Source organism: Monodelphis domestica, chromosome 3 (genome assembly GCF_027887165.1).
Source record: "Monodelphis domestica isolate mMonDom1 chromosome 3, mMonDom1.pri, whole genome shotgun sequence".
NCBI lineage: Eukaryota > Metazoa > Chordata > Mammalia > Didelphimorphia > Didelphidae > Monodelphis > Monodelphis domestica.
In genome coordinates, this window is record NC_077229.1 from 329,120,010 (window position 1) to 329,137,611 (window position 17,602).

Sequence of the window (17,602 nt, forward strand, 5' to 3'; positions counted from 1 at the left end):
GTGAATGCAACGAATGTACTCCCTCAGGTGGCGAGATCATAAGGGAACCAAAGATTTAGCATATCCTGAGAAATTAATTTAGACTATACAGGTAAAATTTATAATAATTGACTGATTAATTAATAATAATTGCATGAGGAAATTTGAACTCAGGCCCTCTGAGTCCTAAAAAGGAGATCCACTCGAATTTGACCATTTATTCCACATAGACTCCACCAACTATCTTGCTTAGCCTTTTAACAGCACCATCTCTGAATACTTTTTCAGTGGCTACATAACACTACAATAGCTCACATTACTTTGGATACTATCTACTAGTGACTTAAAGGAGAAAACTGGCTTAGGTCCAAGAAAGGAGTTTTCTAGTGAGACTAGACCTGAGGAAAAAATTGCACATGGATACAATGATAAAGACAGACTGAATCCACCCTCATAAGCATCATTCAGTACTCTGCAGGAGGAATGGTGTCCTAGAGCCCTGAAGAGTGGCCTGGTTCTCTCTAGGTGCCTAACAATAATATAAGAGTAATTTAAGAACTTCAGAGAATAGGGCCCATTGTTTGATCTTCACATACCTGCAGGGCTAGAAGTAGATTCAAAATAAAAATCAGCTGAGAGCAATCCCTGATATGCAAAATAATTGTTCTTGGCACCTGACAACTACCCATACTGGAGCCCTTGTTACAGCTCTTAAACTGAAGTTATAGCAAAGTGTTCTGCTTTCTAAATTGCCTCTGTGTAGATATAAAACTCTTACCATGGAATGTATTTTTACCTGGCAAATATTTCTAATAAGAGCATAACCATGTATGTATAATTGCAGCCAATCAAGCTTTTCTTTTTTATTTAATTCGATGTCCTATGTCTTTGCAAAGAAATATCAAGAAAACTAACATAGCAATCTCCATTTTTGCAAATTGCCAGGAAAATAGCATGTCCCCTCTTTCACATAGAATTCATTAAATACAAAAGATGAACATATGTTTCATAACAGTATGTTTGTGTAAGTTCTTGTGCTGTGTTCTTTACTTTATCTCAAGGGCTAGAGCTTCCAAAACCAGACTTGGCAATATGCAAGTTATATTTGTTGAATATTCATTCATAATAGAAAAGCTTCCTAATGCCTCATTTATATTGTCATTTAAATCTAGTGCCACTTTAGATTAATTATAATCCAAATTACAGCTCTATGCAGTACAAGAATTAATATGGAGTTTATCCAGATTAATACATTTGCATTGAAAATGTAATATGTCTCTGCCATGGCTAAGGGGACCAGTTTTTAATAAGGTAGTAAACATGAGGAAAGATGGAAATTAACCTTCATTATTGCAATTAAAATTATCCTTTCATTCTAGTCTAATTAGAATACTGTACCAGTAATAATAATTTTAGAATTATTTGGAGTAGAATAACATCCTCTGTTATATCTAAAGTCTTAAATTATGTAAACTTTATCAAATACATTGATTCATAAATAATAACCTAGTGTTTGGGTTTATTTTTTCCAAGGTTTGTTTTGTTAGTACATGTGTTTTATTGGATTTTCCTCACTTGTTATGAACATAAACCATTTTAGACCTGTATTTTAGGAGAATTATTAGGGAGGCAGAATCTGAATCACAATGAATTATGGCATTTTCATATTTGTAATCTTATACAAGTTAAATAATCTCATAACTGACAGATAATCATTTACTAGTCTATTTTGTAGTGCTTATTTATAATTACACTTAGGTTTTTTTTACCATAAACATATGGAATTGCATATTTTTTTCTAAAATCACATGATATTTTTAAAACATAAGATTATCCTAGTTTAAAATATTCCCTCAAACACCAGGGTTTCTGATAAGTAAAAAGTTGTGTAACTAAATTGTGCCCAATGATAAAATTTTATCAATGTCTTCCCAAATCTCATAGGTGATGGGATCATAGGGCTTGGAGCTGGTGGGGACATTACAGCTGGCCTACTCTATCTGCCTTGATTTAGTTATTGTATTATTAGTATAAAATATTTAGGGGACTCACTGAGCAAAAGAACCCATAATGAAGTGCTAAATTCCTTCTACAATTTCTTAATCATATTCTAACCACCACTGCATGCCCTTTTAGTAAGTAGACTGTGAATGCCTTACAAAGTCACTGATAAACCAATATTAAAAAAAAAATGTGGTGTTTGAAGATAACACTGATGACCTCCTATCAATGTAACATGTACTTCACATGGCTTTTTCCCCACTTCCCAGTAGTGGCCCTACATTATTATGCATTATTCCACAGTCTACTTTCGAACAGTATAACTGTTCAAGATGAAGGGTGTAGAGGATAGTCATTTTATAAGTTTTTCATGATATAAAACTGGTCTATGTGAAAAGTCTGGCTTTCATGATCATAGTGTGAAGATAGAATTTTATATAGCTTAAAGGATATTGCATCAGTTATTTTATATTTAATTTATATTTTTGATATTATACAAAGGTGTCATAAAATAATAAAACAATTATATTTCCATGTGTTTTAGATAGATTGAAATATGAACATTTTTCAGATATGTATATCAATTATGTGAAATACAGATTTGCAATTGACTCTTGAAATATATAACAATTGCATGAACCATTGGTAATCATTATTAAATAGAAACAAATAGAGTCATTAGATAGATGCATAGTGTAGAAGGAGGAACTCTGAACATGGAGGCAGAAATTCTGGCTCTAGAACTATTTATCTGTGTGATCTTGATTGTTGAATATATACATGAAGACATCTTCATCTAGAAAATGGTATAATGAGAATGACATACCTATCTCACAGTATTGTAGCTGAAGTACATAATATGTTTAATAGGTTTTATTAATATGTTTAAGCTATTTTATTGTCCTACAAAGTCAAAGAAATGTAAGCCATTGCTATCATTATTGTTGAAAAGAATAGGAGTGATGGTGATGAGGAGGAGGATAACAACAACAATAATACCATAATGTAAAAACCATTCCTATGGAGCTCAGGTCAGGTTTACACACATGTAAAAGAGGTAGATTCAACTAAAAGTTTCATTCTGGTTGCAGTTCTTTATAAACAAAACAAGCAACAAAGTCATATAAAGTCTCTCCCAACTCTTGTGAAATGTTGAACAGCCACAAGGAATGAGTGAACCTAATCTGATAGTTTGATGATATGCATTTCTGCTGTATGTTCAGCCAAAACACTAAAGGAATACAGCATGACTATAAAGAAGAAATAAATGGGATAATCTTTAAAATGGAGGAATTTTGAAACACATGAGAATGGTCAATCTATAGACCTTTGGTAGCAGGAAGTAAAGGTGATGGAGAGATGAATTATAACCAATCAATTTCTCTGAGTCTTTTAAAGTAACATATTCATAAATATTATCTGTCAATGGTTTCTGCCACCCTTTTTTTTCCCTTTAAGGCTCTTTAAACAACAATGTAAGCTATATTCTGTCCTGAGGAAGAATAGCATAGTCACTGGTACCAGAAGAAAATACAAAATTAGGGTTCATATTTGTATAATATCTTTGAATAACAGATGTTTAGGAGAAAAAACTTCATCAATATAGTGAAATTTTGTGGTAATCTCATTAAAATAGAAATTTGACAAATTGGTTATAAAAATGGGGGAAAATCTCAAAATTCCTTAGGATGTTTCATAATAATTATAACAACAATATTAGGGATTCTAATACTGGAGATCCAAATCAGCTTAGTTGTGTTGGAAAGTGGACTTTGTTTCAATGTAAATCAGTAACCAAGAGGAAAAATACCAATACTTCACCAATTTTCACTATTCCTGTAATATAGATTTGTATTCATTTTGTTCTTATTTCCTTTTAACTTAACATAGCTTTTTGAATTTGAAATTTCTACATTATGTGATGTAAAACCTATACTTTTCCCCATAAGAGAAAAAAATGCATTTTCTTTGTTCATCTTTACTTTGTTTCCATAACATCCCTGACCTTATTTTTAAATTAAAACTAGGTTATTGTGCAATGAGGTGCAATTTGTTCATTTATATGAACCGTATGTGGACTGAAAAAAATCAAGATAAATCTTCATGCACAGCATACAATCAGATTACCCCTGGACCATATATTTACGTTGGGTCTGATAGCAATCAATGGTTTAGCTTCATTGCATTTCAAGATGTATTTGCACCCAGTTGTCCAGTGATAGTGTCCTCACCCTGGAAATAATTTAGTTGCAAATTGACTGGAAGATGGTGAAAATTGAAAGTTAAAATTAGAAATACTCATAATAAACAGCAGAAAAAAGGTCAGATGATGCCGCACTATGATGAGATTGGAATGGTTGGTAAATGAGGTTTTGTGTTTGTCGTGAGATGTATGTGACATGCCTACCCAATGCTGTTGTAATATCCAGCCTAGCAGAAGAGATTATCTGGCAAATTGACGGTGGAAAGAATTTTCTGTTGGACTGGGAAATTAGAATTGCACTCTTTCCTTTGATGTGTCCAAGCCTTGGACACATTGCAGAGCTCATCCAGGCATAATTTAAAATACAGTATTTAACACTGAATACTAGAATCATCTTCAGAAAACAATTATATTCTTGGGATCTGGGCTCCAATAATATGTGTAAAACACACAAAGTAAACACTGAAAGCCAAAGCAAATTGCTAATCTCAGCAGATATGTAATGTATGGTTAATTTTTAAATCCTACATTTCACCACTTAAAAAATGCTTTAGCTTTGCAGTTGTGACTAGTCAGCGCTTCTCAGAATATTGCAATCATTTCAGTGCCGTGGCATTTTAGAAAAGAGGAAGGTAATTAAACATTAGTAAATTAATTATTTTGTGAAGTAAGGATTTATGAGTGGAAAGTTGATTTGTTTTAATGCAATATAGAAATTCTGACTGGGATGCTGGTGAGAGCATGTTATTGATTAATCTTTCAAGGCAACCTAAGGTTATCTAAACATGAGACAGGAGTACATTTTTAAATGTATTTATAGAGTCCACTTAGCTGGTGGACAAAAAGGAAGTGTGATCTTGCATTTTCAGAACAGCATTTTACATTTAAAAGAATTTGTCTATTTTGGTGGGAAATAACCAGGACAGAGAGAGAGAGAGACAGAGAGAGAGACAGAGAGAGAGAGAGAGAGAGAGAGACAGAGAGAGAGAGAGAGAGAGAGAATCATAAACTATTTGTAAACGTTGTATATTTTTAGACTTTAATATTGTTGGTGTTCTTTATGTTGTTGTTAAATTGTGTTTTAGCAACAGGAATAACCACACCCGAAAAGGAGCTGAAAGCCAATGTGGCAATAGGGACACAGCAACTCTTACAAGCAAAAGAAGATGATGGTGCAGCCAAAAGATCAAAATCCGCTGAGGACAATAAGTTTTGTCATGAGCAGGTAAATGAAGTAATTCCCAATGCCCTGCAAATATTACTTGTTATTTATGTAGTAGAAGACATGTACTTTTCCCCACAAAAGGCATTTTCTTTGTTTCAGTCTGGGTAGATTTAAAGTACCATGCTGTTGAAATGTATGTAAACATTGTGATTGGCAGAATGCAAGTCTTAATTGATTATTGGTATTACTTCTAATATTACTGAGTCACTAAAATATGTGAACTAATAGCTGCCATGTCTATTCAATATTTTCCAGTTCTATCAGTGTCCTTATTGTAACTACAATAGTAGGGACCCAAATCGTATCCAGATGCATGTCCTGTCACAGCATTCAATGCAGCCTGTCATCTGCTGTCCCCTCTGCCAGGACGTCCTCAGCAACAAAATGCATCTCCAGCTTCATCTGACCCATTTGCACAGTGTGTCTCCTGATTGTGTGGAGAAGCTGCTTATGACAGTAAGAATACAAAATATTGATGCATGTTTGACAAAATTTATCTAAACCTATTGCTATGGAGTTTATATTTATTTGTAATTAAAAAGCAATTTCTTCTGATTTGTTGAAAACTACTATAGATTGTGCTTAAAAGGTTACAGTCAGGACCAGTTAGCCATCTCTTAATCCTGGATGGAAAAATACACATGAGATAAGATATAACTCATTAATTGATATGTACTTTGTAATCTTTTATTTATGTTTACATTTACAGTGTGTAATCAAATGACTAACTTGGGCAACATGACTTTAAAAATGTCTTTGCTTTCAATATAAGAAAAAACAAATGTTTATATATATATATATGTATATGTATATAAAGCTCATCAAAATCAGAACACAAAAAGAGACTAATACAGCATTTCCACAGCATTGATTGAAATATGAAAAAGAAAGCAATAGACTTGTATGTAAAATGATTTTACTTTGTTTAGAAAATCATGAAATAGAAGTATGCTTCCAAAAAAAAGACAATGTGATATAGCTTATTTGTAAGCAATATGATTTCTTTGGTGAATTTACTATCTGTTACTTTGACTCCTAAAGGTTCCTGTCCCTGATGTGATGATGCCCAATAGTATGCTACTGCCAACAGCCACCACTGAGAAATCAGAGCGTGATACACCTGCAACCATTATAACTGAAGGATCTGGGAAATATTCAGGTAGGCAAGCCTCTTCATAAAACCTATATAATCAGGAAAGAAAGGCTCTCCCAACCTTTTTTTTTTTTAATGCACAAATATTATTGTTAAAAGATAAAAGAAGTAAAGGAGAAAAGAAGAAAAGTATTACTTAGGATCATGTTTTGAGGAAGCTAGGATTCAATGGTTAAGACCACTGGAATCAGGAAGATTTGAGTTCAAATTCAACCTCAAACACTTTCTAGTTGTGTGACCCTGAGTAATTGACTGCCTGACAAAAGAATCCTCTGGATCTACAGGAGAAGAAAATGGCAAACTACTCCAGTATCCTTGCCAAGAAAATCCCCTGGTTTTAAATGCTTTATGATCCATGGGGATACAAAGAATCAGACACAAGTCACTGAACAACAGAGTCATGTTTTCCAACGTATTTCTAGAGTGCTACTATATCCAAAAATGTGAAAGAGGGCTTGCTTTTGTTCTTGGTGAACTCGGCTTTTACCATATTGAAATGACTTTATATTTATTCATTTTGATATAATTTTGATGTACATTCACAGAATTATGATGTGGCTCAAATGGGATAATAGATATATAATAATGCTTTACAAATTAAAAGCCCTTGATAAACAGCCATTATCATTCTTTTTGCATGTCCTCATCCCAACAAATATTTTTGATCAGCCATTGTGCCAGGCAGAAGAAATGCAAAAATGAGTAAGAAATGGCCCTTGCTTTTGAGGAGTTTATAATATAGTCAAGGAGACAAATCAAATAGAAAGTAGTGTAGAAGTGCCTAAAAAGTCCCAAGAGCATTGGGATTACAAAATCTTTCAAATGCACTAACACCTTATTCTCAAATTTAAAATACCCTCATTGTCCCCAGAAAATATGTGTGTGTGTGTGTGTGTGTGTGTGTGTGTGTGAGAGAGAGAGAGAGAGAGAGAGAGAGAGAGAGAGAGACTTTTCACCTAGTACACTTTTTCTGAAAGACCTTTCTATGCTTCTTTTACCCAGGTGAAAGTCCTTTAGATGACAAAAACATCCCAGGCCTTGAGGAATCAAAGACTGGAATGGAAATTAAGGTTGAAGAACAGAAGCCACCTAAGGAGTCCACAGATATGCTAGAATGGAATAAGAATGGCAGTAAGGATGTCAAGGTCACTGACTCCCTGCAAGATCAATTAAATGAACAGCAAAAAAGGCAACAGCTCTCTGTTTCAGATCGTCATGTTTATAAGTACCGCTGTAACCATTGTAGCCTGGCTTTTAAGACTATGCAGAAGCTTCAGATCCATTCCCAGTATCATGCAATCCGGGCAGCAACTATGTGTAGTCTATGCCAGCGTAGCTTCCGTACATTCCAGGCTTTAAAAAAACACTTGGAAGCAGGCCACCCAGAACTAAATGAAGGTGAACTTCAACAATTGTATGCATCTTTACCAGTCAATGGTGAACTATGGGCAGAAAATGAAAATATGGCACAGGATGATCATGCTCTAGAACAGGAGATAGAGAGAGAATATGAGATGGACCAGGAGGGAAAAGCAAGCCCTGTAGGAAGTGACAGTAGTTCAATTCCAGATGACATGGGCTCAGAACCAAAGCGGACTTTACCTTTTAGAAAAGGGCCAAATTTTACAATGGAAAAATTTCTAGACCCATCTCGCCCATATAAGTGTACCGTGTGTAAAGAATCTTTCACACAAAAGAACATTCTTTTGGTCCATTATAATTCAGTTTCCCATTTACATAAGTTGAAAAAAGTCTTACAGGAAGCATCCAGTCCTGTTCCCCAAGAAACCAACAGCAGCACAGATAACAAACCCTACAAGTGCAGCATTTGTAATGTTGCCTATAGCCAAAGTTCTACATTGGAGATCCACATGAGGTCTGTGCTTCACCAGACAAAGGCAAGGGCTGCCAAGTTAGAACCAAGTGGTACCATCAGTGGTGGAAATAGTATTACTACAAATGTTAATAGTCCTGGACAAGGGATGTTAGAGTCAATGAGCTTACCAGCAGTTAATAGCAAAGATACCCATTTAGATGCCAAAGAACTAAATAAAAAACAAGCTTCTGAATTAATCTCTGTTCAGCCTCCACATCACCCACCCCAGTCACCAGCACAACTTCAGATGCAATTACAGCATGAGTTACAACAGCAAGCTGCATTCTTTCAGCCTCAGTTTTTAAACCCAGCATTTCTGCCTCATTTCCCAATGACCCCAGAAGCTCTGCTGCAATTCCAACAGCCTCAGTTCCTTTTTCCGTTCTACATCCCTGGGACAGAATTCAGCTTGAGTCCAGATCTGGGCTTGCCAGGCTCAGCCACGTTTGGTATGCCAGGAATGGCAGGGATGGCTGGTTCCCTGCTTGAAGACTTGAAGCAACAGATTCAAACTCAACATCATGTAGGCCAAACTCAACTCCAGATATTACAGCAACAAGCTCAACAATATCAAGCTACCCAACCCCAAATTCAGTCCCAAAAGCAGCAGCAGCAACAACAACAACAGCAGCAGCAGCAACAGCAACAACAACAACAACAAGCAACCAAGTTGCTAAAACAAGAGCAAAACAGTCTTGGAAATGTGGACTGCCCATTAATGAAGGATTTGCCATCCTATAAGGATACAGAAGAGATTTGTGAGAAGCCAGAAAAGCCAAAGCAAGAATTTACAAATGAAAATGAAGGACTCAAGGAAAACAAAGACATGAAGAAACAAAAACCCATAGAACCAACCATCCCTCCACCCAGGATTGCTTCAGGGGCAAGAGGAAATGCTGCCAAAGCCTTATTAGAAAATTTTGGTTTTGAATTAGTCATCCAATATAATGAAAACAGGCAGAAAGTACAGAAGAAGAACAAAGCTGGAGAAGGGGAGAATACTGATAAACTGGAATGTGGGACATGTGGTAAATTATTTTCCAATGTTCTTATCTTAAAGAGTCACCAAGAACATGTTCATGGCCAGTTTTTTCCATATGGAGCTCTAGAAAAATTTGCTCGTCAATACAGAGAGGCCTATGACAAGCTTTATCCAATTTCACCCCCTTCTCCAGAGACTCCACCTCCACCACCTCCACCACCTCCCTTGCCTCCTACACCTTCCCAGTCTTCTTCTGTTGGTTCTGGAAAAATCCAGAGTACACCTCCAACGCCCCTGCAGGCTCCACCACCTACACCCCCTCCCCCTCCTCCCCCTCCTCCTCCCCCTCCTCCCCCTCCTCCTCCCCCTTCTGCTCCTCCTCAGGTCCAGCTGCCTGTTTCTCTAGACCTTCCCCTTTTCCCTCCCATTATGATGCAGCCAGTCCAACATCCTGCACTACCTCCTCAGCTTGCTCTTCAGCTGCCACAAATGGATACCCTTTCTGCAGATCTCACCCAGCTTTGCCAGCAGCAACTTGGATTGGATCCAAATTTCTTAAGACACTCTCAGTTCAAACGCCCACGGACGAGGATCACAGATGATCAGTTAAAAATCTTGAGGGCTTATTTTGATATTAACAATTCTCCAAGTGAAGAACAGATCCAAGAAATGGCAGAAAAATCTGGTCTCTCCCAAAAAGTTATCAAGCACTGGTTTCGGAATACACTTTTTAAGGAACGGCAAAGAAATAAGGATTCACCATACAATTTCAGTAACCCTCCCATAACTGTATTGGAAGATATCCGAATTGATCCCCAGCCTACCACTTTAGAGCATTACAAATCAGATGCATCTTTCAGTAAAAGGTCTTCAAGGACTAGGTTTACTGACTACCAGCTTAGAGTATTGCAAGACTTTTTTGACACAAATGCCTATCCAAAAGATGATGAAATTGAGCAGCTTTCCACCGTCCTCAACCTACCTACTCGAGTGATTGTTGTGTGGTTCCAGAATGCCCGTCAGAAAGCTCGAAAGAGTTATGAGAACCAAGCAGAAACTAAAGATAATGAAAAGAGAGAACTCACGAATGAGAGGTATATAAGAACAAGCAACATGCAATACCAGTGTAAAAAGTGCAGTGTGGTTTTCCCCAGAATTTTCGACTTGATTACCCATCAGAAAAAACAGTGTTATAAAGATGAAGACGATGATGCCCAAGATGAAAGCCAAACTGAAGACTCTATGGATGCCACAGATCAAATGGTGTATAAACATTGCACGGTATCTGGCCCAATTGACACTGCCAAAAACTCAGCTGTCACTGCAGCAAGTTCTGGTTCTGGGTCTAGTACTCCTCTAATCCCTTCCCCCAAACCAGATCCTGAAAAAACTTCTCCTAAACCTGAATTCCCTCAAGAAAAGCCAAAGCAGAGTGATGCCTCCCCTCCTTCTCAAAGCACCAAACCCATCCTTCCCGTAGCAACACCATCCTCAGATACACAGCCTTCAGCCTCTCAGTCACAGCCACCAAAACAATCTCAACTTATTGGAAGACCCCCCTCGGCCTCCCAAACAACACCTGTCCCTTCTAGTCCACTACCAATTTCAATGACTTCTCTCCAGAACAGTCTACCTCCACAGTTGCTACAATACCAATGTGATCAGTGTACAGTTGCCTTTCCAACTCTGGAACTTTGGCAGGAGCACCAGCACATGCATTTCCTAGCAGCTCAAAACCAATTCCTCCATTCTCAGTTTTTAGAAAGACCCATGGATATGCCCTATATGATATTTGACCCCAATAATCCACTAATGACTGGACAGCTACTCACTGGTCCTTTAGCTCAGATGCCACCACAGACAGGCTCATCTCACACTACAGCCCCTGCAACTGTTTCTGGTTCACTGAAGAGGAAAATGGATGATAAAGAAGATAATAATTGTAGTGAAAAGGAGGGAGGAAATAGTGGTGAAGATCAACATCGTGACAAACGTTTGAGGACCACAATCACCCCAGAGCAGCTGGAAATACTATATGAAAAATATCTGTTGGATTCCAATCCAACCAGGAAAATGCTGGATCACATTGCACGTGAGGTTGGACTGAAAAAGAGAGTGGTACAAGTCTGGTTTCAGAACACCAGAGCTCGAGAAAGGAAAGGCCAGTTCCGCGCAGTAGGGCCAGCCCAGTCTCACAAACGATGCCCCTTTTGTCGAGCCCTTTTCAAAGCAAAGTCAGCTTTAGAAAGTCACATTCGCTCCCGTCACTGGAATGAAGGAAAGCAGGCAGGTTACAGTTTGCCCCCAAGCCCTTTGATAGCAACGGAAGATGGAGGAGAAAGTCCACAGAAGTATATATTTTTTGATTATCCATCTTTGTCATTAACTAAGATTGATCTCTCCAGTGAAAATGAGTTGGCTTCCACTGTTTCAACGCCTGTTAGTAAAACAGCAGAGTTGTCACCAAAAAACCTTTTAAGTCCATCCTCTTTCAAAGCAGAATGCACTGAAGACATAGAGAATCTAAATGCTCCTCCTGCTGAAGCTGGGTATGACCAAAATAAAACTGACTTTGATGAGACTTCATCAATTAATACAGCTATCAGTGATGCTACCACAGGAGATGAAGGGAATAATGAAATGGAAAGCACCACTGGAAGTACCGGAGATATAAAACCTGTATTATCCCCAAAAGAGCCCAAAACACTTGAAACTTTGCCAAAAACAGCAACCACTCCTACGACAGAGGGTTGCGATGATAAATTTCTCTTTTCCCTTACAAGCCCCTCAATCCATTTTAGTGACAAAGATGGTGACCATGACCAAAGTTTTTATATCACTGATGACCCTGATGATAATGCTGACCGGAGCGAGACATCAAGCATAGCTGATCCCAGTTCACCTAATCCATTTGGATCCAGTAACCCTTTTAAGTCCAAAAGTAGTGATCGACCAGGTCACAAGCGTTTCCGAACCCAAATGAGTAACCTTCAACTCAAGGTCCTCAAGGCTTGTTTTAGTGACTACCGAACTCCAACCATGCAAGAGTGTGAAATGTTAGGGAACGAGATTGGTCTGCCTAAACGAGTTGTCCAAGTGTGGTTTCAGAATGCTCGGGCAAAAGAAAAGAAATTTAAAATTAATATAGGGAAGCCATTCATGATCAATCAAAGTGGAACTGATGGCACCAAACCAGAATGTTCTCTATGTGGGGTGAAATACTCTGCCCGTTTGTCCATCAGAGATCATATTTTTTCCAAACAACACATTTCAAAAGTGAGAGAAACTGTTGGAAGTCAGCTAGACCGGGAGAAAGATTACTTAGCTCCTACAACTGTACGACAGCTGATGGCACAGCAAGAACTGGATCGTATAAAGAAGGCGACAGATGTTCTTGGCTTAAGTGTACAGCAACCAGGCATGATGGACAGCAGTCCACTTCATGGTATCAGTCTGCCAGCAGCTTACCCAGGACTACCTGGCCTTCCTCCAGTTCTTTTACCCGGAATGAACGGTCCATCTTCCTTGCCAGGATTTCCACAAAATTCAAACTGTAAGTCATTAACAGGAATAAGACAATTTAATTGATTCTTTATTATCAGGCAGCCAATCATGTGTAATTAAGAATGATGTATATTCCAATTTCCTTCTTTTTGATAGGAAGACATTAAATTTTGTAAAATATATATTTAATGATTAAAATAAATAACTAGGTTATATAATTCAACCAAGTAACATGCATTATTGTTCTGTAATAAGGATTCTATTTAATCAAAAATCCAGAAACATTTTAATTTATTTGTACAGCTTTATTTTGTCAGTTTTATATAACAATTCAGTAGTAATATTGATAACATTGTTTTATATAAGGTGTAGCTTATTTTGTGTATTTATTAGAAAAATTCACAAATTGTATCTATAATCTAAATCTATAACCTTACAAAATTTAAATGGGAGATTTTTTTCCTAAGTGCCAGGGAGTTCAAAAGTTAGAGTCCTACAGAAATCCACCCACATTACACCCACCAGATAATAAAGTCTGTGTTTATAAAACATACATAATATCCATGAGATGTTTTAATTTTAATACTACTATAAGAAATTTAATTTTTTCAATATGTACCTTTGAAAATAAATTGAGAATCTCAGCATTCTACTTATAGCCATCTATATCTATTTTTTTCTAAGTAAATATTCAGAATAGTCATATAGTAGGTAGAAAACCAGATTTGAATTAGAAGACCTGAGTTTGAATCCTGGTTCTACCACATGGTAGATGTGGGACTTTGGTTGTCACTTAATTGGAATTCAGTTTCTTTTACTATAAGATATGAAGGGTTTACTAGATTAACTCATAGGTCCCTTTTAGTTCTATCTAGTCCCCATTAACAAATGCAAGAGTGTACAAAATTATAAAACTAGAAATATGTAGGTATTGAATCTACAGCACACTACATTTGAGAAAAAAGACAGTAACACAGTGAGGTATTCTGTTTTAATGTATCTGCAGAGGTATTGAACATCATTATGTAGGAATTATTGACTGTCCTTTGGTAGGTAGTAAAGCAATAAGACAGATAAAAAAAATCTGATAGAAATTATATGAAATCCATTTTAATATAAAAAGGTCTCTATCAATTCACTTCACTTAAAAATCATTTTTATTTTCAAAATTAGCAAAGCAAATGTCTTTTTTTGAAAATTAATATTTAAAGGGTTTTCCCCCAAAGAAACTTCTTGAGTAGCTTGAGAATATTTTCTCAAAATTCATAAATCCTTTTCCCTTTAAGTTTGCTGAAAGATTCATTAATTTTAGTCTGAGTCCTTCACTTCCTACCAAATGTCAATATTTATAACTATATTCTCCCATGAAAATAAATTTCCAATTAATTTTAAAGGAGATTATAGTAATGTATAACATTTATATATTTTAAATATTAATTTTACTGATCTGAAAATAATACGCAGTGATATTACTGCTAACTTTAGAAAGCATGTACTTTCCAATTGAAATTGAATCTAAATGTTCAAAGTGAGGTAGATATTCAAGGTTATTATCACTAAAGGCTCACTTTTTTTAAGAACCTACTTTTACTTTTGTGATTAAAATATTTTTGGTAAAAGGAGTTTATAAATTGAAATCAGAATTGTATTTGAATTAAAGTTTCTACCTTTGTAATACCCAAAGGTGTTATTATAAAATAATGAGATTGCTTTTGCTTATAGAATGTCTCATTACTTTATAAAATAAATACCTTAAATGTTTAGAAACACCATTGGCAGAAAAAAACTGTGATCAGCTACACACACACACACACACACACACACACACATGTCTTAGTTGAGCCAAATAGAATTAAAGTAACTGTGCCTTTAATATACAGATCTGGCTTGATCGATGAGGACCATGCTGTTGCCTCCTAAGTGGTGGTCAAAGCATCTTGTTTTTTCTGTTCATCGGGTCAGAAGGGCTTTCCTTCCTACAATGGATTCTTTGGCTGACTGCCCTCCTGTTTTTGTCAAACTGTTACTAGCACCCAGAGTGCCCATAAAAAAGAGAAGTGTTTGGAAAACCACAAACACACTAACTTGTTTTCTCATTTGGCTATGCACAAATACTATTTATATTCCCCAAAAACATTAGAGACCTGTTTATGAAGATCAGAGATGCTAGCAAGATGTTATTTGCCTAAATTGCTCCTTAGCTAGGAACATCTTTAAATGCACTGTGCACTGGATAACTCAGAGCTGTCTTATCTGTTGCCTTATTAAATCGTGGACCAAAGCAGACCAGAGAGTGTTGTAAAGGTAAAAGGTCCGTAAACATTGTTAACTACTGGAATTTGTAATTTCCCCTGAATCAGTCCTTTGTTCGTGATAGATTTTAAACATTAGCACAGTAGTATAATCAGTGGGATACCAACTGAGTGCCAGTGGCAGACCATCTCTCTACCTTTTCAGATCACATCTTTTTTTTTAGGTTAATTGACCTGTGGTGAGTCAAGCTGAATATTTAACTGGTTAGTGGAATCTTATTTCTAGATTTTTCTATTTCCATACACTGAGTGGTATTTGCCACTTTTGTTTTAGAATTGTTCACATGGCACCTAAGTGAAAAGAAGAGAAATTATCACATTAAAAAACAGTCTCTATGGTTTTCCAATATATTGATAACTTGCTACATTCCCTATAGGATGAAATCTAATATAGAGCAGGTTCATATATAGACCCCTTTCCAAGAAGATTTATTCACCAGAAGTCCTTAATAAGGTATTTTGAATTGCCAACACAGACTCAAGGCTCAGATCCCAAGACCCTCACTATAGATATCCTCCAGTAAAGGTGGTATATCAAGAAAGTAATAATACTAATTCTGCATGCCACCCATAGAAATCAATTTCTTTACAAGGAGTAGCAACACACCTTATTATTCTGTGGATGTAATTTCCATTCTTATTGACTACCAAGAAAAGTTCATGCTCAACTTCCTTACATAGACCTTTTAGTCAGGTTCCCCACTGATTATTTAACTGCATAGTCATTCTGGGATACTAGGAGGCCCTTTCATCAACAGTTGATTTGATATGTGCCTCAAAGTTATTGTTGCTCACACTTTTCCCCCTGAAATTTAGATATTATTTTTCTAGCATTTTCCATTTCACATTCTATCTCTATTTTTAGTCAGCCAGACTCCACCATTATGGTCATGTGCTAAAATGGAAGCTGGCAATATATATAGAATCCAAAATAATTAGAAAACTTATAATTTACTTCATTTACTTATAATTTTCATCATTTAGGGTATTGGTTTACTCTGGCATTCTGCTCAAGGTAGACAGGGAAAGTATTTGATTTTCCTACTTTTAACCCATTCACTTTCCCAATTTCAAATGAGCTATGATTTTTGAATGTTCCATTGATTCATAGGTATACATACTGCTGACTCTACCTTTTAAAAATGAAATCTGAAAACATTTCTCTTCTTATTTTTAATACCTTAATTTGAGGTTGCTTTACTTAACAGAAACACCTTGATTATTTTAGCACAATAGTCTTTTGGTCCCATGTGAGGTATAATTACTTGATTTGGAAAAATAAATTTTTCCCTTTGGGGGGATCTTGGCAAAAGAAATTTGGAAAAAATATAGATAGATATAAATAGAATGGTGAGACAGGTATTTTCTCTGAAAGCATTACTTTCTGGAATCTACAGCTGTTTGTAAATAACTAATGGTGGTATGATATTATTCCCAGAAATATAACTTTCTCTGAGTGGAGTTTCTAGGAGTAGAGGAGGCAGAGGTGTGGTGGGTATAGACTTTAGTGTTTAGTATTACTACTCTATATAGAAATGAAAATTTGACCAACAGTTAGTCTGGAGTTGCCACTAATTCTGCCATATTAAAATCACATTTCAGTTTTTCTCCTCTGGTTTCCTGATTTTATACTATGAAACTGCTCCTCTGATCTGCTGGCTACAGATTCCTTATGGGTTTTCATCTTTTACTAACAAATCTAGGGTGATGCTTATTGACATAATCGTCTCTGTTGTTCCATATTGTTTTCTTTTTTTTCCTGAAATTTTACTCTTAGTGTGCAACTGGTAATTTAGCTTTGCTTGATTCTTGCAATTCCTACCTACATCCGCCCCTCTCTTCCTCTTAAAAAAAAGTCTCCTAGTATTTCAACACAATGTCAAGTGACTTTTAAGATTCATACTGTAGTCTTCTAAAAAGCTTCCATTATTCTATAATGTGCCCTTGAGATTGGGACTTTTAGACCTCATTTGAGAGAAAAGCATGAGTCAACAACCACGATCCTTTTTGTTTTCTTTTAACTTTGCTGTTATCTCCTATATCCATTTCCTTAAATTTTCTTTCATCCTAACTTATCAAGTCATCGAGCTAGGTGAAAATTAATTTCATAGCCTCAATTTAAGCAACAGAGGGGAAAAAAGCAAACACCAAACTATTCTTCAAAATTAAATGTGCTGTTATCCAGTATAAAGGCTGTTGTATGAAAGCTAGAACCAGTCTTGTGAAATAGCAGAGTAGAACACTTTCTATATAATGCAATTTTTAGGATTCTTAAAAAGTACCTACAGAAAAGTAGAACCAAGAGATCATATGTACAGCTACAGAAGATAATGACTGAAGAATAGCTTGTGAATATCTACCTCCAGA

At 36.1% G+C, this 17,602-nt stretch overlaps 1 protein-coding gene across 4 annotated transcripts in view; it reads left to right on the forward strand.

Moving 5' to 3' along the window:
* ZFHX4 (zinc finger homeobox 4) overlaps positions 1–17,602 on the forward strand; it is a 234,249-nt gene that overhangs the window by 210,071 nt on the left and 6,576 nt on the right. For all 4 annotated transcript variants that reach the window (XM_056824122.1, XM_056824123.1, XM_056824120.1 and 1 more), the window contains exons 7-10: positions 5,269–5,408; positions 5,664–5,864; positions 6,450–6,567; positions 7,564–12,972. In XM_056824122.1, coding sequence (XP_056680100.1) covers positions 5,269–5,408; positions 5,664–5,864; positions 6,450–6,567; positions 7,564–12,972 — 5,868 coding nt within the window. The remainder of the gene's footprint in view (positions 1–5,268; positions 5,409–5,663; positions 5,865–6,449; positions 6,568–7,563; positions 12,973–17,602) is intronic.